At 40.3% G+C, this 26313-nt stretch overlaps 1 protein-coding gene across 7 annotated transcripts in view; it reads right to left on the reverse strand.

Annotated features, from left to right (window-relative positions):
• RLF (RLF zinc finger) overlaps positions 1–26313 on the reverse strand; it is a 61536-nt gene that overhangs the window by 33728 nt on the left and 1495 nt on the right. For 2 of the 7 annotated variants that reach the window (XM_075173826.1, XM_075173829.1), the window contains exons 2-5: positions 21991–22145; positions 15051–15132; positions 1834–2016; positions 867–999 (exon numbers count right to left, since the gene is read on the reverse strand). In XM_075173826.1, coding sequence (XP_075029927.1) covers positions 867–999; positions 1834–2016; positions 15051–15132; positions 21991–22145 — 553 coding nt within the window. Of the gene's footprint in view, positions 1–356; positions 508–866; positions 1000–1833; positions 2017–3826; positions 4046–15050; positions 15133–21990; positions 22146–22999; positions 23068–26313 lie in introns of those variants that run through there. The other 5 variants (XM_075173827.1, XM_075173835.1, XM_075173831.1 and 2 more) reach the window with 4 other exon arrangements.

Raw genomic sequence — 26313 nt, forward strand, 5'->3', positions numbered from 1 at the left:
CTCATTTATTTATTAAAAAGTACTAACTTAACACAACTCAAAGAGAGGCTACCCAAAGCCAGAAAGAAGGATTATGCTGTGGAAGAAAGCTTGACTTAAAATCCCTTTTTGTGCTTCTTTAATTTTTAAGAAAATATTTTAAGCTCTTCTTCCCCTCTGTATTATTTTTAACTTCAGATTACCACTGAGGTAAACTGCAGCCTCATGTACTGTTAATGGAACAGTTAAAAGAAACACCTGCAAGTACTTAATGATACCAGGAATAGGTATGAAAAAATTTGTGAGTAAAAGAAGAGAGTTTAAGAGAAGGCATTCAAAAGTTATATAAAGTGACACTAAAAACTCCTTTTCCTCACCTCTCAATATTTTCTGATTCAAGATATTATTTCCATAGTCTAAACACAATGAGCTTCCCAGCCCAGAGCTTAATAAAAGGAAACCTCCATACTCATGCCGCCTGTCCTCATGCATCTGGACATGAAAGGTGTGGACATACACAATTCCACCCTGTGAAGCATTCAGGAAAACATTTAAAAGCACAGAGTTATGACGAACAAACCACTTCAGGGAGCAAAATTTCCATATTTATGATGGAAAAAGAAATAATTCTTTCTAAAAACGGAGTTTTAAAATATTCAAACTGATGGATAGTATAGCCCAAGGAGAGATGCATTAGTAAGGACACATTATTCAGAGTGCCAGTGAGACAGTTTCATCATAAATATCGTTTAGCAACACATGAATACTACTGCACAACGCAATTTAAAATACAACTCTCTTCTGACTTCAAATCACTGGTTCCCCGCCAAAACTGCACCAAGTAATTTCTTAATAACCACATATAATCTCTAAAATTACATTCTTACCTTCCTCAGTTTCTACTGGTTGCTGGGATAGAATTTTAAGAAGAACTGGATTCTTCCATACTCCTTCCTTTGTGATATCCACCAATATCTGGAGGTTGTTATTCCCAAATTCCAGTAAAGCATCATGTGAATCCTACAAAATACAACAACAACAACAACAAAAAGAGTCATTAAAAGTCTTTGGTAAAAATTAAACCAATGTAATTTTACATTATCTGTCCTAATATTTGACTGTATTCTAATACTTTCACACCATTCTTCTAAGTCATTACTGTTTTGACATGTTTGCATTGGGATTTTAACAGTACAACATCCTTTCACTTCTCTAATCCTACAGCAAAACTTCCCAATTTCAAAGTACTGAAAGTTAACTGAAATGACTTAACTCAAAAAGCCTATTCTGCAGTTGTAACTCTTCTGCAATTTTTATGTTTCTCCATGTACACATGTACATATAAAATTACAGAAATTATTGTATGAAAGACAAAGGATGATTTTGTATCAAAGCATTTAGTGCCATTTAAGAAACCGGAATGAAGACTAAACAAAATTAATAACAAAATGCTGAGAGTGTAAAATTTTACATTTAGTGTTAATACTAGTGAGATGAGCCAGTCAATTCACTTCTCTGAGAATTATTAAAGCTATCACTCACTAGTCTGAGGAAAGTGGGGGGCGGAGGGCAGGAAACATCCTTAAGCTATATAGGAAGCAGTGCAATGGGAGAGGCTTAGAAAGGACTCATCTACCAAAAGGGTGAGGTTGGGGTCATACGAAGATGCAGGTTTCTTGGTGGTTAGAGATGCAAGAAGTCTCAGGGAATTTAAGAAAGAGGAAGCAGAGCACAACATACACAGCAGAGACTGCTGTACAACACTCACAATCCTGACCAAACTAGATCATGAATAATTTCCTTTATTAGGATGAAAATATCCTTTTACTGGATACAGATACAACATTTCCTTACAAAGTAATCCATGTCCAGTGCATTTACTCTAAGATCCAGGGATTTCTGATCCTGACAGTTTTGATGCTGTGAAGGCTGACCCAGAGAATGAACAGGTCTCCAGCTGAAGTTCATCCACCAAACATGTATACATAGGACAATACTCAGAGTGATCAAGGCCCTACCACTTCTAATTCTGGAAATCTGAGAAGTGAAGGAGGGAAGGAAAAAAAGAGACGTTACACATGGAAAGAAGTCTAGAGCCTAACGCAGAAGAAAAAGCAACTGGAAACAGATTCCAGTACTTAATGTCCCTAGCAGGAAAACCGATCGAGGGTGACTTGCACTGAAAAAATTAAAATATCACCATGCAGAATTTCCTAACTTGACAAATCGAAGCCAACTAACTGCAGGCAATTTGTGGCTCCACATTCAGTAAAAATGCTTCTCACATCAGTCAGAACACATCTTAAGAATTAGTTTCGTAGGTGACAATGACCCCTAGTTCTAGTGAGCTGTGTTTTAAGTTGGCAGTACTTTTAACACTATCATTAACCTCAGGTTTGCTTTCGATAGCCTCTGTTGTATCCTCTATATATACTGGAATCAATTCCATGTTCTGAATTATCAGAATCAAATGGGGCTAATGCTATGACCATTGGGAATACCAGAGTAACCAAAGAGCCTTGTATTGTGGGCTGTCAAAAGACATCAATAAACTGCATTCCAGATTGCAACACAAGATGTGTTTTTCAAGTTCCTGAGTTACTTTCTATAACTAAGTGAAGCTGCTATGAAAATACCCAAGACTTTCCCATTAACCATTCACAGTAAAAGGCATCTTTGCATTTAATGATTAGATGCCCTTTAATAAATTAGATACTGATGTTCCATGTCAGATATCAGATGCTAATTTCAGACCAACTTCTATGTTTTGATGTAACTATCTATTTCTTCTCTAATACTGCAGCAAACTGCACTCCATAAATCTCTGCACAGGAGAACATGGATTCAACTCTTGGGCAAAGCATCTACCCACTAAGGAGTGAAGCTTTATTCCCAGCAAAAGATTCATGAGCGGAAAATTCCATTCTTGCAGTGAAGGTTTCATTTACATTGACCCATAGCTGTCATAAGTAATAGTCTCAGAAGTTTCTTAAAGGACTCCTCTCGAATAGCTATGAAACTATACTATCAGACATGTTACTTAGTAAATCCCAAATTAAAGTGAAGTATAGCTAACACAGGGTTCTTCCCTCCTCACTCCCCAATTACATGTATCTGCTCCAAATATACCACAGCATACTTGTGTACTATATGGAATAAACTTGAGTATTACTTCACCATTGAAGTCTATGTCTAGTGGCAAGTTTATATGGATCCATTCATCCGCTGGATAGTCTGTCAGTCTCTAGAATATGAAACTAAGTGTATGGGGCTCTTCAAGGAGTCTATGCATCCGGATGACTTTGGGGCATTCTTCCACTAAACTGGGAACGCAAGCAAGTTTAGAAGAAAATCATTCCCAGCAAGTACTAAGTGAAGATTCAACAATCAAAAGGGGACCACAGAAAGATGCATATACTCCTACAAAGCTCATTATAGCAACCACCTTCCTGCTTGCTCATCTAGCACACAATGAATTGTGAAATTTTTAGAACACTGGGTCGTGTTCTGCAATGCAGGTGTTAAGTATCTGTAGGAGATCTTGTTGTCACAAGAAGCACAGGGAAGTCAAGGAAAAGTAAAGTGTATTTTGTATGTTTCCCTGTAAGCTGATAAGACAGCACAAAATGTATTCCTGATTCCAGAAACTGGTATTATTGTACTCCATAGCTAGGCTAATCTTCTTCCTACATAGTCATGACATTAAAGTAACATGATGTCCTAACTAACCTTTAAATAAACAGGATTTCCAGCTATAACCAGTCTTTAATGCAATAGGCAAGATGGGAAAGGAGGAAGGAAACAAAACAAGTTGTCATTGTTAAAATCTCATCTAAGCATTTGCCACCTTCAGCTGCTAATCAGACTTCATGTCTCATAAGGTTTGGTGCTTGACGGGGACTTGGATCTGGGATATCGCAGAGAAGCTGCCAAGGCTTGTCCTCAGACTATCACCACTTGCTGCTCACACACCTGGACACCCATCACACTGCACATCCAGAGTAAATACAAGGCTATGGGGGCCAAGCTGAAGGACATGAGCATCCATCTGGTTTTCTTCACTTTGCTGAGGAAAATATAAGACTGAAAGTAAAAGGAAGGCCAAGGAAAGTGTGAGAACAGCTCAATAGGACAGGGCGTCAAGTAACAGAGGACACTGAAGAAGCAAAGGTACTCAATAACTTTGCCTCAAGTTTCACTATTAAGGTCTGCACTCTGGCCTTCCTAGTTCCTATGACTAGGGGCAAAGTTGGGGGCAGGGAAGGGGCATGAAGCAGCACAACAGATGAGATGTTAAGACAATCATGTTAGCATCCATGGTACCAAACAGAAGCCAAGGGTGTCAATGGAGATCATGGATGTCACTGCAATTCCAACACTAGCTCTGAAAGGACACAGCCACTGGGGGAAGGTTCCTGGTGACTGGAAAAAACCACCATACCCATTTTCAAGAACAAGGGGAGGAGACCCCGGGGAACTACAGGCCAGTCAGCATAACCTGTCCCCAGAAACACTATGGGGCAAATTCTCCCGGAAACCATATCCAGGCACCTGAAGAACAAAAATGTGACTGGGAACAGCCAGGATTTGCCAAGTACAAGTCACATTTTATCAACCTGACTACCTTCTGTGATGAGGTAACAGGCTACAGATGACATTAGAGTAGTCAGACTTAGCAAGACTTCTGACAGTCTCCCATAGTATCTTTAAAATCAAATTGTTAAAATATGGAAAAGTGGACAATAATGCAGGTGGAAAAATCAGCTCAACTGCCAGGCTCGGAAGGCTTGTGACCAGTTGTACAAAACCTAACTGGCAGCTGTCTCCCAGTGGCACTTCTCAGGGGTCAACACTGAGCCGATACTTTTAACATCTTTATTAATTGTCTGAACAATGGGACAAAGCACGTTCTCTGCCCGTTCGGAACTCGGAGAGCAGCTGACAGTGGAGGGCAGGGCTGCCATTCAGAAAGACATTCAACAGGCCACAGAACATCACTGACAGGGACTCAGTGAAGCTCAACACAGGCGAATGCAAAGTGCTGCACCTGGCACAAACCCAAGTATCAGTAGAGGCTGGTAAGCAGCTGGCTAGGTTCCAGTTTGGCACAACTACAGGCCTCTAGGGTCTGTAATTTAAGCATAGGTCAGCAATGAGCCCTTACTGCAAACAAGGCAAGCTATGCTCAACAGCTTCAAACAGAGCATAACCAGGAGGTTGGTGAAGTGTTTATTCCCCTCTGTTTGGTAGTTTTGAGACTCCACTGGAGTACAACACTCAGTTTGTGGCTGTCCTGTACAACTCATTTGCCAGAGTGGAGCAAGTCTGGCAAAGGCCACCAGAGGGCCTATACAATCTTAGGAAGAGAGGGTGAAGAGAGAAATTTTAGAGCTGTTTTTATCTTTGCTAAACTCCCCAGTAGGTAGTTGGAGCTGGACTCTTCTTTCTGTCTAGTGAGTCAATAGACAAGTCACATAAAGGGAAATTCTGTAAAGTGTGTGTGTGGGAAGTGTATCAATGTTTAAATACCCTCAACTTTGAAAGGACTACCCAAAGTTTGTGCAATCTCCATTCCTAGAGACACTTAAAATTTGGTGGGGCAGGACTCTAAGTAACCTGATTCAAGATAGCCCTTACTCTGAGTGAAGAGGTGGATCAGATAACTTGAGCTACCTTCCAGCTCCAGCTACCTCACAACTCTTCCACAATAGACACCTTTAAAGGGCTGCATATTCAATGCATTTAGTAGACATACTGAAAAGCACACTTAGTGGGAGTCAGTGCTTCTGCCCTACACTAGTTCTTCTCTGACTGCAAGAACAAAATCAAACTAACATCAGAAGTGAGTGAAAAAGCACACATTAGGAGTTCTTTCCAAAAGCAGAACTTTAGTGCAGACTTCCATCTTCTAAGGAGCACCAAAGTTAAAAGCCTCATAGCTGAATGCAACAATCGAGCAGTTTTGGTAACTTTAACCATCTCATCTTCCTTAGCAGTACCCAAGATTTTCTGTAAATATTGCCCCAGTGTTGATTTTGTTTTTAGGTAACTGCTGTAACTGTGTTCCAACTCTTAGCTCCTAGCATACTTGCTAACTAGAATCAATTATTAAAGACTAAGCTACTTTTAAAAATTATTATAAAGAAAGTAAATCTAGTAAGTAAACTATCGGTGAGACCACCTCAAAATCAGTTGTTGTTATCAGTAGAAGAGTTGGTGTTAATTTGCAGATGCAAAGATAGCCAAGTATGATGCTTACAATGATTGATTTCTGGCCTTGAGCCTGAAATGCTACTCACAAGGTCACAGGGGAAAAAAAAAAAGAAGTTTGGAGTGTCATAACTGCTCCCTGAAGATGCAAGTGACTTTGTACATTCTTAACCAGAGCTCAAACTGCTTTTAACAGCATTGAGAGACTAATACATGGTCTACAACACACAAAGGTTTCAGGCTGTATTTAAGAATTTGAAAACATCACTTAAGCAATCCCTATGCTCATACAGCTGTTCCTCCTCTCAAGTCTTTCCTTCCTGTGCAAGCTGGATCAGGAAACCAAATTCAGCAGAAAGAGCCTCAGTGGAGGAGTGGGGGTTTTTTGTTTTGTTTTTAAAAATTAAAGCATGATCAATTCCCCACTTTACACACAGCTAAATGGCATGCCAGTAGAATCTGGCAGGTGAATGACAGACTTAATGCGTAAGTCAGTGCTGCTGCCAAAAGATGCTCAAGTTATAGCTTCAGGTCAGCTTTAAAAGTGTCAGTGGAAAACAACAAACTGATCTAAATTTATATCTATGAAGTACACAGCCACAGTCCAGAGCTTCCATAAATGGCAGTTATGATCATATAGGAAGTCTACCTATATCATTTTATCCTCAGTCTTGGGTGATTAAGAAAACAATTATGGGTGTGCAAGTAGAAGGGGTACTGTATCTTACCCACAAAATAAATACAAGCCCATTTTGACAACCTCTTGTTTTGACCTCTCTCAACTGTATGGCACCATGCATTGAGTCTTTTCAATACAGTAGGTTGCCACAGCATCCACTGTGCATTCCCCTCCCATATACTAACATTACAGCTTTAACATGTATCACTCTCAAGTGTAGATCAGGTCATAGATCAAGTCCAAAAACCATCAGCATTTAACAGCCTATGACTTCGAATTTCACCTGAAAGACTGAACTCAATGAGCTTTACTGAGCTATAGCACTCTGCGAAGGCATTCAGCCCATGTGTTATGCCTTGGAAAGAGGTGGAACTGACCAGCAAAGCCCTTCTGATCAGTTTGTATCAAATAAAGGCAAGACGTACCAGGTTCCTCACAGTTATGGCTTGTAAGAGGAGAAAGGGCACCACATCTTTTAAATAGCATGTTTTCTTGAAGAAAAACAACAGCCAAATCAAGAGTTCTTGTTATCAGAAGACGTTTGGTAATCAGCCTACATTTCCTTTGAGGGTATTGTTTATATGTTCAGATTCTTCACAGAGAGCTTCAACAAAGCATTAATAATCAATAAAAATTTAACAATTTTACTGCAAGTCTTGAGTATTTATGCCATTTCCTGGCATCACTTGAATAAAAGCATGTAACTCATGTTATATCAGGCAGATATCCTGCTGGGGGTCTGTTATAGACCACCTGGCCAGGAAGAGGAGGCAGACGAAATATTCTACCAGAGGCTGGCAGAAGTCTCCCAGTCGCTAGCCCTTGTTCTTGTGGGGGACTTCAACTTTCCGGATGTCTGCTGGAAATACCACACGGCAGAGAGGAAACAGTCGAGGAGGTTCCTGGAGTGTGTGGAGGATAACTTCCTGACGCAGCTGGTAAGCGAGCCCACCAGGGGAGATGCCTCGCTTGACCTGCTGTTCACGAACAGAGAAGGGCTGGTGGGAGATGTGGTGGTCGGAGGCCGGCTTGGGCTTAGCGACCATGAAATGGTAGAATTTTCGATACTTGGTGAAGTAAAGAGGGGGGCCAGCAAAACCGCTACCATGGACTTCCGGCGGGCGGACTTTGGCCTGCTCAGGACACTGGTCGAGAGGATCCCTTGGGAGACGGTCCTGAAGGGCAAAGGGGTCCAGGAAGGCTGGACGTTCTTCAAGAAGGAAGTCTTAAAGGCGCAGGAGCGGGCTGTCCCCATGTGCCGCAAGAAGAACGGGCGGGGAAGGCGACCGGCCTGGCTGAACGGGGAGCTCTGGCTGGGACTCAGGGAAAAAAGGAGAGTTTATCACTTGTGGAGGAAGGGTCAGGCAACTCAGGAAGAGTACAGGGATCGCGTTAGGTCGTGCAGAGAGGAAATTAGAAAGGCAAAAGCCCGGCTAGAACTCAACCTGGCCACTGTCGTGAGAGACAACAAAAAATGCTTTTATAAGTATGTTAATGACAAAAGGAGAGCCAAGGAGAATCTCCATCCTCTATTGGATGCGGGGGGTAACGTTGCCACCAAGGACGAGGAAAAGGCTGAGGTACTCAACGCCTTCTTTGCCTCAGTCTTTAGTAGTCAGAATGGTTATCCTCAGGGTACTCAGCCCCCTGAGCTGGAAGACAGGGACGACGAGCAGGATAAACCCCCCATAATTCAAGAGGATGAAGTTCATGACCTGCTATGCCACCTGGATGTTCACAAGTCTATGGGGCCGGATGGGATCCACCCGAGGGTTCTGAGGGAGCTGGCGGAGGAGCTTGCCGAGCCGCTCTCCATCATTTACCAGCAGTCCTGGTTAACTGGGGAGGTCCCGGACGACTGGAGGCTCGCCAATGTGACTCCCATCTACAAGAAGGGCCGGAAGGAGGATCCGGGGAACTACAGGCCGGTCAGCCTGACCTCGGTGCCGGGGAAGATCATGGAACGGTTGGTTTTGAGGGTGCTCACGAGCCATGTCCGGGACAACCAGGGGATCAGGCCCAGCCAGCACGGGTTCATGGAAGGCAGGTCCTGCTTGACCAACCTGATCTCCTTCTACGACCAGGTGACCCGCCTAGTGGATGAGGGAAAGGCAGTGGATGTGGTCTACTTGGACTTCAGTAAGGCCTTTGACACTGTCTCCCACAGCATTCTCCTAGAGAAGCTGGCGGCTCACGGCCTAGATAGGTACACTCTTCACTGGGTAAAAAACTGGCTGGACGGCCGAGCCCAGAGAGTTGTGGTGAACGGAGTTAAATCCAGTTGGCGGCCGGTCACGAGCGGTGTTCCCCAGGGCTCAGTTTTGGGGCTGGTCTTGTTCAATATCTTCATCAATGATCTGGACGAGGGGATCGAGTGCTCCCTCAGTAAGTTTGCAGACGACACCAAGTTGGGCGGGAGTGTTGATCTGCTGGAGGGTAGGAAGGCTCTGCAGAGGGACCTGGACAGGCTGGATCGATGGGCCGAGGCCAACTGTATGGGATTCAACAAGGCCAAGTGCCGGGTCCTGCACTTCGGCCACAACAACCCCATGCAACGCTACAGGCTTGGGGAAGAGTGGCTGGAAAGCTGCCCAGAGGAAAAGGACCTGGGGGTACTGGTTGACAGCCGGCTGAACATGAGCCGGCAGTGTGCTCAGGTGGCCAAGAAGGCCAACGGCATCCTGGCCTGTATCAGAAATAGTGTGGCCAGCAGGAATAGGGAGGTGATCGTGCCCCTGTACTCGGCACTGGTGAGGCCGCACCTCGAATACTGTGTTCAGTTTTGGGCCCCTCGCTACAAGAAGGACATGGAGGTGCTGGAGCGCGTCCAGAGGAGGGCAACGAAGCTGGTGAAGGGCCTGGAGCACAAGTCTTATGAGGAGCGGCTGAGGGAACTGGGGTTGTTTAGTCTGGAGAAGAGGAGGCTGAGGGGAGACCTCATCGCGCTCTACAACTACCTGAAAGGAGGTTGTAGCGTGGTGGGTGTTGGTCTCTTCTGCCAAGTAACTAGCAGTAGGACGAGAGGAAATGGCCTCAAGTTGCGCCAAGGGAGGTTTAGATTGAACATTAGGAAAAATTTCTTTACTGAAAGAGTGGTCAGGCCTTGGAACAGGCTGCCCAGGGAAGTGGTGGAGTCACCATCCCTGGAGGTATTTAAAAGACGTGTAGATGAGGCCCTTAGGGACATGGTGTAGTGGGCATGGTGGTGTTGGGTTGACGGTTGGACACGATGATCTTAGAGGTCTTTTCCAACCTGTATGATTCTATGATTCTATGAACTCAGACATTCCCAGCTCTTACTGTTGAGAAAAAGTTTAACAAACATGAGAAAAAGAATACCTCTTAAATCACCAGTGCTTTACTGTACTTAAATGTACTGCAGTACTGCAAGAGACATAGCTTTAGGAAGCCACGAAGAGCTCTCAGCACATATTACATATAGCAGTGTCACCCAAATATCTGTTCCAGCAACTCCAAGATATTTATCAGTGAAGAAGTTTGAACTACAAACAGGATTTTCAGCTCTGGACAGTTCTGAAAGGCAAAGAAAGGGAAACACCAACTCCTGGCTGTATGAACTCACCCTCTCTATTGACAGGACAGGGTTATGCCCATCCTGGTCTCAGCAAGCACTCGGCAACCAACAAGTGCCAAAGACCATACAAGCAGGTTTTGTAATGGCACATTACACTAGCTGAGATTTGTTGCCTTTTAGTGATACTTATCCCAAGTGCCTCTTGGTACTGAGATGCATGTTCTGAGGAGCTAGAAGCCACTGCCTCAGAGAAAGACAGAATAGACCACTTATCTGCTGCCACCACCGGAACGATGTAGCCGACAAAAAAAAAAAATCATATAACTTGGACAAGGGTGAGGTACTATTACTGAAAAGACTGCTATCCCTCAGATTATGACATTCTGTGATCCAGACATCCAATGTAAACAATGCTTTCCCAACAGCAACTCTCCCTAACCTGAGGGCTTCAGGATGCAGTACAGAGCTAGCAGAGCCCAGATCAGTTATAAGGATGATTCATATTTCAGCACCTTTGTATTAAGGGCTGAAAGAAGAACCTAAGAAGGTGAGAAAGAAGGAGCCTATTATACAAATCAGCTGATTTGCTGAGTCAGCAGTGTATTTGAGATTCAGGGTATCAATACTGAAATACCAAATATGAAATTCATCAATGTATGTAGCATAAGTAACTAACTACCAACAATACACTCCACTTCTATTCTAGATGCTTAGCTGAACCTTTCATTATTGGACTTACTGAAGAATACAAGGCTAATATTAATGGAAATATTTACGAAAATCTACTACAAATACTTCAAAAGTCTTTGAAGGAATCTAATGCAAAATTACATATATAGATCTCATTAAGTTAGGACAACACCATAGACAGGTCCTGAGGAGAGGGACACAAAGCATTTCATTGTAGATGAAGTCAGGAAAGGATAATATAGTAAGAGCCTATGAACACAGTTAAAGAGAAAATACGATCCTTGGAACAGTTTATTGAAGATACCATGATTTTTCAGTCCTGGCAATTTAAAGCGATCAGCAAAAGTTTTCATTTTATGCTCACCCTCAGTACACAACTTTTCTAAAGAAAGCATTCATGCTCTTTGTAAGGCCTGAAGGCAACCCTGTTTCGCAATCCATATTCAATTCCCATGACAATACACCTCTACTCCCACTAAAGCCATCTTTGAATGCACTGTTTTATCTTCCTCAACTGGCCAGATTACATCCATCCCACAGTACCTCTCCACTGAGTTCTCCCCCACTGAGTTCCTCCCCCAGATTAATTAAATTTACCTGTATCAAGGGCCCTGTTGTAATTCTGCCCCAATCCTTTCACTCATATTTTACAGCATTTCCCCACCTGTGTCCACATCCTTTTGCCTGCTGCTACTGTATAAAATCTGTGCTGAGACTCCTGCCATACGATCTCACATCTTGTTTTCATTTCGCACAGGCTGCCTCTGGTCTTGCTTAGAGATAAGGAAAACTGGACTCATGGGGGACTGCAGGGCATAACTACTGTTATTTAGGACGAAAGAACAAACAGGTTTAGACACCAAATAAAGCTTTTGATAGCATTTCGTATATAAGCTGAACATCAGTGACACTCCATTTTCAGCTTGAGAACAGTCCCTACACCTTGCTGCTTTGAAATGCTAGGCCCTACCTTTTTCACTCCTGGGATGAAAATTTATTTGAAGTTTCACTGACTCTCACTACCTGTGCAGACTGTTATAGAGCAACAATTACTGCAGGCAGATATGAAAGAAATACCTCTGTCCCACATTTGCTGCAACGACCAGTTACATTTGGAGTTATATTCCTCATCAGCCACACTCACCCCTTTTGTTAGGAAAGGAATAAGCACATTCACATCTGTCAATCTGGGGCATGTGCTAATATATAATTTTGTGGTGCTTTGCTACTGGAGATTGGCACATTAACAGGGTCACAGGCTTTAAACCTACAAGTCCTCACATGAGAGCCTACGACTGATTCCTGTCTAAAGCTCCATATTGCCCTCTGTATGCATACTCCTTCTCTGTTACTCTCTTCTCTGATGACAAGTGGGTTCCTACTGAATTCCAGGACAGGGTACAAATGTTCTCATTTTCATATTTCTGCAAGAGTGCTATTTCAAAATCTCATTAGAAGCACCTGTTTGTAAAAGTCCACAAACTTCTTCAGCAAGGTTTCAGAGTACTACTGTGTTTAATAAGCTTTGCCCAAATCTTTTACTATCTGAACTATGGGGAGCATCAGATGAGTGCTAAACTTGTAAGCCACAGTTTCAAAAAGTCAGTACAAAAGCCAAGTATATTACTACACCTGGCAGCAGCACATCTTGAATTTTCCCTTATTTCTAAAAGTTGACATGAGAGATCTGGGCTTGTGTCACCCTTCTACCCCTGGAATTCAATAGTTTCCTTCCAGCCTGAATAAAGTAATCTCACCTGACCAAAGACTTGCTCTCTATTGACAGAAGTATCAAAGCTCAGTCACTTGCTTCAGAAACCTAGAAACACACATGCTTGTTACATCATAGAAATGAATCTCCTTAGTAACAAGAATTCTCCTTGCAGATCCCTCCAGTTAAAAGCTAGTAATTCTTAGAGCTGCTTTATACCTCTGCTATAATGGGAAAAAGCCTGTATATGCCCTCCCAGACTGAATATGACAGAACATCTTGTTTCAGGTCTAGGCCATCTCAGTTACAAACTTATTATATGCTTTTTAGTGTATGATAAGCTCGTAATGCTTAGGGGAGACCTTATCACCATGTTCCAGTATTTAAAGGGTGACTACAAAGAAGATGGAGACTCCATTTTTACAAGGAGTCACGTAGAAAAGACAAGGGGTAATGGGTACAAGTTAATCCTGGGGAGATTCTGATTAGACACAAGAGGAAAATTTTTCACAATGAGAGCAATCAGCCGCTGAAATAATCTCCCCAGGGAAGTGGTGTATTCCTCAACATTGGACACTTTTAAGGTTTGGCTGGACAGGGTGCTGGGCCATCTTTTCTAGACTGTGCTTTTGCCAAGAAAGGTTGGACCAGATGATCCTTGAGGTCCCTTCCAACCTGATATTCTACGAGTCTATGATTCGCTCCTCTTTATCCAATGATAACTGGATTAGAATTTAAGATCTACCTTGGAAACACGAAGTTTCAACTTCTTCGATCAGCCCTAACACAAAAGATGAACCTGTGGCTGACCACCCTTATTTGTGGCATCCCCACAAATGAATGGGTTGGGAGCACAAACCTAGCCTCTGCAACACCATGACTAATAGCTACAGACTATGTGTAATAGATGGCATAGCTGGGTATTGTCAAAATAAATTGATATACCTTCAAACTTGGTTCTGGAGTGCTGCAATGTCCACTATGATCTGCCGTAGTCACTAAGGGAGTCACAGGACTTACGCACCAGCACTCAAAACAAAGGACAAATCTTTGACACTACTAAGACCACAGGATTTAAACTGTACCTACTGCACTTCTTTCTACTACCAAGTACATGCCATGCCCAACTGCTTTTAGGATTGCCATGGTATTTCAGGAAAAGGAGGTCTGTCCACACCTGAAGTCACAAGTCACAGACCGGCTCTGTCCCTTTCACTACTAGCAGGACTACAAAGCTCTACTAGTCTGTTTCTCTCAGTTTGAAGTGCCAGGTTTATTCATCTTCAGCCTACAGAAGAGTTTCTGTACCTGCAATTTCCCTGACTGCAGGTGAAACAAAAGTAGAAACTCCTTCAGAACCTCTACACCTACATCTTCAGAGCTACTGCCGCAGCAGCAGCCAGGCCTCAGGGACTGAGGAAATCCCTGGTCATAGGGGTGTAAGGTCTTGTGATAAAGTCTGCACAAGGACAGCTGCAAGGTCTAAGTTCACCTCCTTCCAAAGTCTTTACTTCAGTAACTTATAACTGATATTAGCTTCCAACTTCATCAGTCTCAGTTAAAGTCAGAACAGGCAATAGCAGCAACAGATCAGCTCCTGGTCCTGGAAGGGTCTATTAGTATAAACACAGTAAGACTACCACTGCTGTCTTTCAGCTCCATGAGGAACTCAAGGTTCTTGCAGACAGCTAGGTACTACCTGCAGACTAAAACCTTGAAAACATCTCTTCCTCCTACATAGTCTACAGTAGCCATCTTCATTTGAGTGTAGGAATAGTAATATTATGAGCTTGTTTCAGCACCACCTCAGAAAAAACTTCTAGGAACCACCTGGACTAAAGACCTATCCTACTATTTTCATCCCTCTCAAATCAGGTATAGACACTAACTTGCCACTCAGATCTCCACAAAAGCTTTTTTAGTCATCTTCAAAGTTAATACTTCAGAGCTGTTAAATTGCTCCATCTAACTCAGTCTTTCTCTCACACAAACCATTAGACAGATCAAGATTTGCTACGTTCTCTTGCTGCAGTTGCCATTAGTTGTGTAGTTACAAATCTGCTGTTGGGCCTAAGGTTGCCAATACTGTTGTTGCAGTTAGTCTTTTGCTGCTCAGAAATTCTTGCTGCCTAGATAACAGCAATGCAGGACAGGTGGAATTCAGGGGAAGGGTAGAAGATGAGGAGCACAACTTTTTTTTTTTTTTAAAATATGTAAACTGGAAGAAAGAAATTCAGAACACTTACCTGGATGGACTGATGGAATCCTAACCACACCTCATGTGGCAATTCACTCTCAGGAATTGAAAGCAGTAGCTCGAAACAACTCCTAGAAAAGTAAGAGGCAAGTAAGCAAGCTACCTGAACACACTCTGTTGTTACATTAAATAACATTTGTGGCACATATTACTTAGCATTCAGATAAGAAATGACAGTAATATTGAAACATGTTTGACTGCACAAATCAGTTAAAGCCCCAGAATCAGGCACGAGTCATCATATGGAAAGAGTGCTCCTTTTTACTATGCACAGTCTTGCTAGGATAAGATTGCAGCTACTCTTATAATCCAAGACAGTCTATTCAATGTGGCTCAGGAACATTGCATTACAGAATTTCTGCTCTTTCCTCTCACAAAGGAATCCTAATACCCATTCTGAATAAAACTCATTTGACCCTAGCATGGTCTCTTTGCCTAGAGTAAGAATGAATGCCAGCTTTACCTAACTTAAAGTTTCAGTGCTGATATATGTAAGAAAATAAAACTAAAGAAGAACAGCTTGACAGAAGACAACACATGCATCAGCACAGAAATGGACCTAGAGACCAGATCCCTACCAGCATCCTAAAAGCAACAGATTGACAAGCTATGTCAAGAGGTGCATCAGCACAGAAATGGACTCATAGAATACACTCCTAGAAACACCTTATGAGTCTTTGATAGCATGGAGGTGGGGGGAGGAAGCATTTCAAATACCTATGGTGTGAACTGCAACAAGCTCAAGAGCTTACCAAACAAAAAAAACCCCCACCCACATTGACATACATATCAAAGATGTTCAGATTAAAGTCAGAGTTAAGTAGATCAGATTGTAAAATTCCCAGTTCATTAATTCAGGGAGCTACTGTATTTGTGTAGCTCAGTTATCTACATAACACAGATGGAGAACATCCCCTTATTTCTTCATTAAGCCAAGCTCCTGCTTAAAAATAGAACACCTATTTTATACCCAGGAAAGTTTGTTACATCCCATTTTCAACTGTGTCGACGATTAATGTTACTATGAGTCAGCCCCATCACAGCGGCATGTGAACCTCTGCTGTGTATCATTTTCCAAATGAAAATTCAGCAAAGCAAGAAGGGTTCAGAAAATTTTAACATCTCTGAAATATCCAGCAAATTTGAGATCTATATATTCCATACATAAGCTCAGATTCCAAAAACAGAAGGGGGGGGAAAGCAAGACCTACTTGATATTCCCTCATTTAGACCATCAGGTCAATGCTATTCCTTTTCAGAAATAAAAAGGAAATCACTGTATGTATTTAGCACATCCATCTAATTTCAGGGAAAATTCTTAGAGAAAAAGAATCACTGTTTCCTAGGAGACAAACCAATGGCAGTATACAGCCTACATTGTTCTCAAATAGGGGCTATCTAACCTTGTACAGGACATATGGATTACCTAAACCCTAACTGTTGCACAGAACAATTTGACTAATCAAACTAAATGTGTTAACTGACACTCTATCTAGAGATTCACAAGATTTACACACAGCAAAAATGTTCTCATAAATCATGACAATATAAGGGAAGAAAACTGGTCTAAGACTCCGCATATAATAAATGCACTGAATAATTGCTATAAGCTACACCTACATTGTTACATAGTTCCAACTCATGCTATTTTTTCTTCAAAACCTCCACTCCCAAATATTAAATAGAAGAATGACAGGACAACACATTCAGTCTTACCATACAAAGAAGAGCTGAGCTTGGGAAAGGGGAAAAGGAAGAGATGACCATAACGCAAACATGAATTTCAAAACGGCTTAGTACCCAAAAAGAATGCCTTTGCTTTTCCCCTTCCTCCTGACTTTTGATAAATACATTGAACAGTTACCTGCAAAATGCTATGCCTAATCAGTTTTTAGTCAGATTCAGCAGTCGTATAAATAAACAAGATCAAATGGACAAATGCTGAATTAACATCTGGCCATCCTTTTCACATTTCAGAAGTTTGCCTTCACTGCCCAATCCTGTTCCTTTAAATAGAAGCTTAGACCTGCAAAAGCTCTAAACACTTCTATCAGACAGGCAGAAAATATAATAGCCTTCATCACTGTCATTCAGTAATTATTCACGTCATCAGGCACTAGAATCTCAATCATTACTATGCCCATGAAAAAGTGGGCAACAGGATCACCAGATATTCCAACTGTCATAGGTCTCAATATTATAAAATAATCAGGACTTACTTTTCCCTTGTACTCAAGCTTGGCCATACAAGTTAATTCACTAGTCCAGATGTCTAGACCCAGGCAGTTGCTACTAGACTATCAAAAACAACTTTACAAAGTCTCACAGCAGCAGAACTCTATTTTAACATACGCAAAAAAAAAAAAAAAAAACAGCACCACAAAAAAAAAACCCCAAAAAAGTCACTAGGCGTGCATCCACTTTTCATGCATGTCATACAGAGACTCTTTTCTCCAAGGTTTATGTGCTTTTGAAAAGCCTTTTGATGCACACCTCATTTTCAGACTTAAACAGAGTCAATCAATCCTATCTACTTCCACTCTTAATTCCTGGAAGTACTTCTTCTAGAATATTACTTTTTCATATATATGATATTGGTTATATAAAATATCAGGTTTAAACAAAATGGCAAAGCAAGGTTTTACAAATCATTTTTCTGTACTTAACCCTTAAGGTGTTACTTGGACAGTGAAAAAAATCTGAAATTAGATTTTCAAAGTATTGTGTATACAGAGTGAGATGACAGTCTACAAAGACAAGAGGGCTGAATTTATGCCTCAAGAGTTATCATTTATTGCAGTAACACAGGACTGAGCTGAACCAAGAACCGAAAATTCTTTTGTTGTGAGTCCTTAAGTCTTCCTCAGGATCCCAACACCAAGCACTCTAGTTTGGAAATCACTCCATGAGAAATCTGGAGCTCCAGGTGTATAGCCACCACGTAAAACAACTTACAGCACAACTGCAAAAGTAATATCCAGGATATTCCAATTACAATTTCCTTGGCAGAAAAATAATTAGAATTTGAAGTCAACTGCCTAAGTTTTTATTATAAGAACTGACTCAAACACACAGTTGCATAAAGACTAGTCAGCCTTCCCTACTGGCAAGGGGGAGGAATGGCTGTTTATCTTAATTCTTCCTTTTGGTCCTTATTATACAGTACTTCAAAACGCACCTCTATCCCTGAAAGCTCATTTCCTTCTTTATTGTAATGCAACTAAATGGAATTTAGGTATCATGGCTAAGACCACAAATCAAAATACTAGGATCACTTCATGAAGTCAAGCCTTTCTACCCCACTCTGCCGTACCACAATACCTACCTGCACAAAACTCAATTCCAAAACTTTAATTACAGTTTTTGCAAATAAACTGTAACGGGTGCTCAAGTGCTTCCATTATTAAAAAAATCATTCATCTGAAACACTCAGCTTCAAAATATCTTTTAGGAGGTCTCCTAGATTTGAATTTATTTATTTTGGAAAGAATAACTCTAGGCAAAAATCAACACATTATTTGCACACTGTTATTCTGTAATCACTTTATACCTCATTCACTATTATTTTAAGATAGAAATTTTAAAAAGTAAATTTTAAAAGCTTTCAGAATTGTGTTCACCTTTAGATTGTATTAGAAAACTTTTCTTATCCTAAGCTTCTTGGAGTTAAAAAGATGACTAATTATACATTGGATGATCAGCAGGAATAGTTCACCTGTTGCCAGGAATTATCCTGCATTTGTTAAGAATTGAGTTAGCTCTTAACAATAGACAGCGAAGTGGTAAATGCAAGTTAGTGAATCAAATTACAACAGTTTATTAGGTTGAGAAATGCTTTATTAGATAGACAAAGCAGTGAACCGTCACATGTGCCTCCTCACAGAGGTGTTATGGAAAGCAAGCACACTCTTCCTAGAAGCAAAGTGTGTTGGACTCAGTAGGTACAACCAGTAGGTGAGATACAGCTCAAGAAGTTTGAGGTAGACTGGTCTCATCAGCTGAATCCAGTTTTGCTACTTATACCAGATGACATTCAGATCTCCTTCCTCTTTCTATGGTTGAAAAAGCATATAAACACCTTCTCAAAAATGTAGAAATGGCAACTCCCTTTCAGACCAGTGCCATCACAGCAAACAGGAAAAAGTAGAAAGCAGTCAAATATTAGCTACTGGTAAACACAATGTGAACTAGGAACAATTCTTTCTACTTTTTTTAACTTTAATCTATTAATCTTAGGACCATATAAACCATTTTCAGATGGAAGTAAAATTTTCATACTGATGGTAACATGAATGGCACCTTCCCCTTCACACAGTATCCTCAGAAAAAAAGCACTCACAGAAGCTCGAGTGAACAATCACCTTCAAGGGCTTCCTAAGATTTAGGAGGATAGCCTATGACAAAGGCTGAAAGACACCTTTGATATGGCTAATTCTTTATTAATTCTTCTATAGAGGCAATACCTTTGGTATAGTAATATTGGGGGGTGAGGGGAACGTGTTGTGCTTTGTGGCTGTGGAAACAAGCAGTGTTGAGTTCTACTTGACCAAAGCAGGTATGTCCCTTCACAGCCATGGCCAAGAAGAACATTCCTGTTCCCCCACAATCATTTGCCAAATTTGTAAACTACAAGAGCAACCACTCCAAGCTTTCCTTTCATTTCCTAAGGTTAGACAGTGGACAAGGTCTCACACTGCATCAGTATCATGTTTCTCATGGGGGCACAGTCTCTATGTCATGTCAGATTTAACTGACACACAATTCACCTGGTCAGGTGCCAGGGAGGCCACAGTATACTGAATTTTGCTGTTACTGGCTCATCCCGCTGAGAAGGACATCAGGAGGAAGAAGTTTTTTCCCCTTTCTCCAGGAGGGATGTTGGAAGGGAAGGAGGATTTCAATAATAAGTAGAGTACTTTTGCTTTAAAACAGGAAGCTTGCTCTTTCCATTTCTCATCTCAGGGTTCAAGTCTGAAAATACGTAGTGTGTATGACAGCTGTGGGTAACCGAATTGTCTCCCCAAAAATCACAGTTACATGGGAACAGTACGCTTTCACGTCCCTAACCAGCTAACAGTCTTCCTCCCTCATGGAATTTAATTTTTATCTGTAATTGCCTGCTCTAACTTCTCTCTCCCTTCCTTGTTAACTCTCATGTAAAAGAAAAACATGGGAGAGTTCAGTTAGGTATGCCATTTACCTCACGCTATCTGCGACCTCACTCATTGTCTTTCTCATTCTTTAGATTCCTCTCAAATGTAATCATAACAAGAACAGGGGAGATTTCAACAAGTCAGCCTCTCTACTGTCCTCCACCACAAAGTTTTCTGAATATACAAGCAACAGCAAACAAATTCCTTACACTGAAAGACGGAAGAAACCATATTAGCGGAAGCAGAATATTCTGTTTTTTCTCAACAAGAGAAGAGCAATTTTGACACAGAATTGGGATTCCCACCCCAAAGCATGTAACAGTGGCAAAATATATAGCAAGTACTCCAGGTAGAGATGACCTGCATACAAAGACAGTGAAAGACAAACTTTTTAAGTGACATGAGTAGGAAACAGCAGAATATACAAGCTAATTAATGATAATATGATGAAGATGAGAATACTCTATCCATAAAGGGACAGTCTGCAAAAGCAATTAAGATATTTTGCCAAAAATATATGTATTATGTACCAGGTAAATGATTTAGCAGTTTAAGTCTTCAGTTTCCATATTAAGAAGTGAAGACAGACTTTTCCTGATTTCACGTGTTTTCCCTTCTTGACAGAAGGTTTAAAAAAAAGGGAAAAAAAAAAAAGACAAAAATCACTCCTAGTACACATATTTCTCATCACCCCCGCCCCCCCCACCCCCCCAAAAAAAAATATTCAAGGCATCATATGGAGATATTTGGTTCTGAGCTGTTGATTTATATTGCAAGTTAGTACATTACAAAAAAAACCATTTGACCAAGGAGTTCATTGCAAAATCCTTCTCAAAAAGAACATCTGACTTCAGATCACAAAGCAAGTAAGCTACTAATAACAAAGAAAAAACAGCCCATTGAAAAACTGTCACAGAATTACTTTTATTCTACGATGATTTTTATATTCAAGGTTCTAGATCTTCACCCACCCCCCTCGAATGAAACCTTACCAGCAAGGAATGACCAGCACATCAAGTTATCCTTCTCAGGCTAACGGTAGTAACTGATTATACTCCAATGTATGTGAAAGCCCTCAGCCTACACTCTTCAATTAGAAATAGCTGCTTTGCACTTAAAACAGACTTGGAAGAACTACAAATTATTCCAACTTAGCTGATAGACTGTAAAATAGTTCTCTCTTTTGTTTGAAGAATTGCTGTGCTTTAAGTCATGTCTACAGATACTTGTCAAAGAGCTCAGGTTGAATTACTCTGTTTTGCTATCCTATAGCAACAGTCCACATGCACAAGTTTGATTGCCATAAATACAAACCAACTTATCCTTTTCAGAAAGGGACACGTTCAGAACTACCTTGCATTATAGGTGAGAGGACACATGAAAGCAGCATCTGCAGAGCAACTGATACAGGTTTATTAATCCATGCATGAAGGTCTAATATTAAAGCTTCTGTTTAACGAGGACCACACTAAGCTTTTTCTACAGAAAACAATAGTAATTTTCAGAATGTTTAAGAAAGAACAGAACCTTCCTAATACCTGCACGATTATCCAAATACAGAAGAACAAAGCCTTACCACTTGTCCACATTAATTACAAAATGCTCAAGTACATTTTTGTGGTACGATTAAAAAAGTACTAAAGAGATTTACTAGATAATAAATCATAAATACAGTTGTCAAATTAAGTATTACACTATTTCAACAACTTGCCCTTTCATTTATAAAGTCCTTTTTTTTTTTTTCCCCAAATATTAATGTACCAACTTAAAACTTACAGCACTAGCCTGCCAAGTACCAGAAGAACATCTTCACATTCTGTAGTCAAGTAAGGTCGTGCATTAGCAAAGCTTTGGATGGAGATTCGATATACTTCCAAAAAAGGCAAAATATGTTCCGATGCACCCCGACTGCCAGCATACTGAAGTAGTGTCTGAAAGAAAATGAGTTATCATTAGAAGTTCTCATAAGAAACTTTTGTTTAAAAAAAACAAATATCAATATGCAATATCAAGCATATACAGTGGAAGAATTCTGGAAGTGAGAAGTTTTTACTCTGAAGGAGATTTAAAAATGATAGCTTTTCTCCTCAACAGAAGTTCTCCCTTTTATTAAAAAATATTTTCATTTATTTTATTATTTTGATAGAGTTATCAGAATTTCTACTGGGGAGCAAGCTAGATGCAATTGGCAGAAACGTGAACTGTTAAGTTAAAAATTCAGGGAGAAGTTCTGCACTCAGCTTCTTTTGTACAACTGCCATGGAGACAGAACCACATAAGTAACACTGGAATCTTTATTACTAGTGAGAATGCAGAAAAATCGGCAAGAAGTTCAAGATTAAGAACATTATTCCAGCTGTAGTATTTTCAAGATACATGCATTACCCATACAGCAAACATGAAGCCATTAGAAGGGGATACAAAACCCAGATCAGACTGTTATGTAGTAATTTTTCAAATGCAAAATTACCCCAGATTTTACTACTTGACCACAGCAATCCTACATTATCCAGGCACAGTACTGAAGAAGCAATGTAAAATCTAACCAGTTTTAAGAGAAATCAAAATAAGTTTCAAAAATCAGCACAGGGAAGAGTAGTATCTCCCAGCCTTTTTAAAACTTCACTACACTACCATGTTATTTTCCTACAGGTTATAAAGTAAAATTGAAAGCAAGCAGGGCACTGAGCTAAGGACACCTTAGCTCTACTGACAGCTTGCTTCACAAGTAACATCCCTTCTGTGTATGCACGCCCTCCTACAACTCCTGACCAGTTGTTCTTACCAGTTACAATCCCTCTCATGTTGCACCCTCCCTAGGCCAAACAAGGTACCAATCTTGATTAAGGCCAGCTGTGAAGAAAACAAAAAACTATGAAAAAGACTGTGCTTTGTGGAACCCTTAGGGCCAAGAGACTATGGAAAAAAAGTTCAGAGCTCCCCACCCTATAATTCAATACAAGCCAAATTGTCCTAAGAGGATAATCAGGTCATATCAGGCTTCAAATCACTCACTTCAAGTTGGGACTCTGACACAACCAATTTATTTTAACACCTTAAACAAACACATGGTCATATTAGATTATGACTGGAAGGAGGACAGTACTGAACAGAGCCTACAATGAGCTTATTAAAACCAAGTGCAGTCATTATAATGGCCTTCTAAGACGATGCCTAACTTCCAACACAGCAAGAAATAAGTGGCCAGCTACACACTATTTTGTGGACTATCCAGTGTTATGTCAGTGATCTAACCATACAATACTAGTCCTAGGGTTAAAAAAAAAAAAAAATGCAGACATTCACTAGACTGGCACAACCATGTGTGATATTTAAGAAAAAAAAAATCTATTAAAAAATACCATCTAAGAATCAGTAAAAATCAAGACCATTTTGTAGATTATTCTCCTAGAACTCAGTATCAGTAATACAACTCCTGGATGAATGGAAGTTACAAATTCTCCAAAAAAACACACAATATTAATAGTTATAAAGATGTAAGGAGGGTGGGGGAAGGGAAGATTGGAAGTTTACAGAAATCATCCTTAAACACAGCACAAAGATCATTAGCAGAAGCAATGAATGACTAGTAACTAACCAGTCTAAGTGCTTCTCTAACAGGTTAATGAAGGATTTGATAATATAACTCAAATTATATATGGCATTAGAAGCATTAAATTACATTCAAAGGCTGTCAAGCTGGAATCCCTAGAGATACTCAGTTGATGACTATCCTAAAGTCATCTGTTTAGTAAACCCAGTAGTAACACTATCATTATAGTGACTATAGAAATAGAAGATCAAACATACAAATCTCTGCACTTTTCCAAAAATACATCCATTAAAACCAATCTATTTAAAAAGCCAAATTTAGTACTCAATTATTTTGACAGACACTTAGAGCATAAACTATCTGGTCTGTGTAAACCATAAAACATGGTAGAATATTTCCTAAGATTAAATAAACTTACTAGAAAACTACACTGCACCCTTGCTTGAGTGCAGTCCTAGCACTGAGATCAAAGTCTTGCAGCTAATGTTAGCAATTCATTGAGTAGCTATTTATCAGAAACTTCTCTCCAAATAGATGAGCAATGATGGTTTCAGTGTATAAGACAGATTCAAGGCAAAATTAATAGCTTGAACTTCAAAGATATGGAGTTTTGAACATTATTATGCTATTAGTATTAACATACTAACAAATAAGCAAAACGCAATAACTGTATTATAGAGGCTCTTAAAAGCTCTTAAAATTGCTATTTCACAAGCAATATAAGTAGGAGTTTTAGTAGTCCACTACAGACTTTTCTTGGCAGTCTATATACAGGATAAAATTAGACAATTTTTAACTTGTCAGAAATATATAATCTACATGCTTAATGAACAGTCAAGTAACAATATTATAAGCAATTACTACCTTACAGTCTAACTACCTGAAGAAAGTATTCAAACATTTTAAGTCTGGTTAACACACATCCACTTACACTTTATTCTATCCTCCTTCCTTTTTCTACAGTAACATATTTAATTGGTGAGTGGGTGAGAAGAGCAGAGGCCACACACATCCACGTACCATGTAATCTACAGACCAGCCTAGGTCCTCAACACTGCACAGATTCTCATGTCCTGTAATGCTGGAATACCTGCTTAGCTGCATTTCTTCTGAAGCATCCATTTTTTGCTCAGAACCAATTTAAACATGTCCAAATCGCCTGACCTGTTATTACAGCTTTAGTCTCTGTTTAAGAAAAAAACATCCACCTCTTCTTAAACATACCTGACTGCAATTGACAGTCCTCAACTGTGTCACCTTTAATAATTTCAGAAAGCCAACAGGTGCTGGGTATTGGAAGATGGAACGCTTTGATGTCGTACAACCTCTGCTTCACTGATAACAGTTCTTTGTATTTACGATAGCGCAATCCCAAACACACATACACACTGTTCATTCTAGTTGGCTGTTTGGGTACATATTGAGCTCCCCAACAGACATGTTTTTCCTAGGATGAATATGCAAAGCATTCACGCTTGTACAATATAAAATTGCAGAGTCAACCCACTATTTAGGCTTCATGAGTTTCTTTGTTGTGTTATCCTGGACACCAATCTTACTTCCCGGCTCAAAAATACGGATCTTCAAGGAAATTGTGCCATCCAGCATCACTCTCAGGAAGAGCTACTGGAAAGCTGCACATGGCAGCACAAGTTTACATGTAGTAAAACACATCATCCAGACAGCTCAAAGCATAGGAAAGCTACTGATTTGGTTCACAATTTGCTGCGTCCCAACAGCCTCAGTAACTTCCACGGCAAAACAGAGCATCTTTCAGGACCATACCGCACATGTACACACAGGATGGCAAATCTATCGCTGTCCCAGAACATTTCAGCTACCCTCATCGCAGGTAGTTCCCAATATCATATTTAAGCCCAGTTAAATTCAGCTTCTCTCCAAGCATGTTCTACTCTAGCTTAATAAGCTTGTGACAAATACCAGTCAAGTCGTTAATACAAAATTAAGTTGAGCTCCTTAAATTTCACTTAGGGGCAGACCTTAAGTTATTTTTAAGTTTTATCACTCAAACTCTGTGCAACATTCACAAATATGCCCAGTCAAAAGGAGAAACCAAGATGTAAAATGACACTGTAACCACAGTGGTTTGATGGCACAATGACATCACAAATTCATGCTCCATGGAAGTTACTACATGACAGACTAGCAATTTCATATTTTCCACTGTATCTCTTGGTGTACAGTCATTAGAATCAGAAATGTCGCATACTGATGGCAACCCAAGACAGATCTTTTTCATTTTTATCTGTACTATCTATCATAGTGTTCTAAAACTACCATTCAATAACAGCAGAAGTCGTCCCTTGTGGGACAGGGTTTAGAGGATTTTTTTTGTTTGTCTGTTTAGTTTTTAGGTAGCAGAACGTTTTCCTACCAAACTCCATTGACCAAGTACCTCTAAAGCTTTATCTGTACTAAACTATTCTGGGCGACTGGACCTCTACATGTACTGATCATCTTTGACAACCTTTACTAAGCATTAGCTGAATATTTGTTTCAATGTTCTGATGCAATGAATGCTACCA

This window comes from Calonectris borealis, chromosome 25 (genome assembly GCF_964195595.1).
Source record: "Calonectris borealis chromosome 25, bCalBor7.hap1.2, whole genome shotgun sequence".
Lineage (NCBI taxonomy): Eukaryota > Metazoa > Chordata > Aves > Procellariiformes > Procellariidae > Calonectris > Calonectris borealis.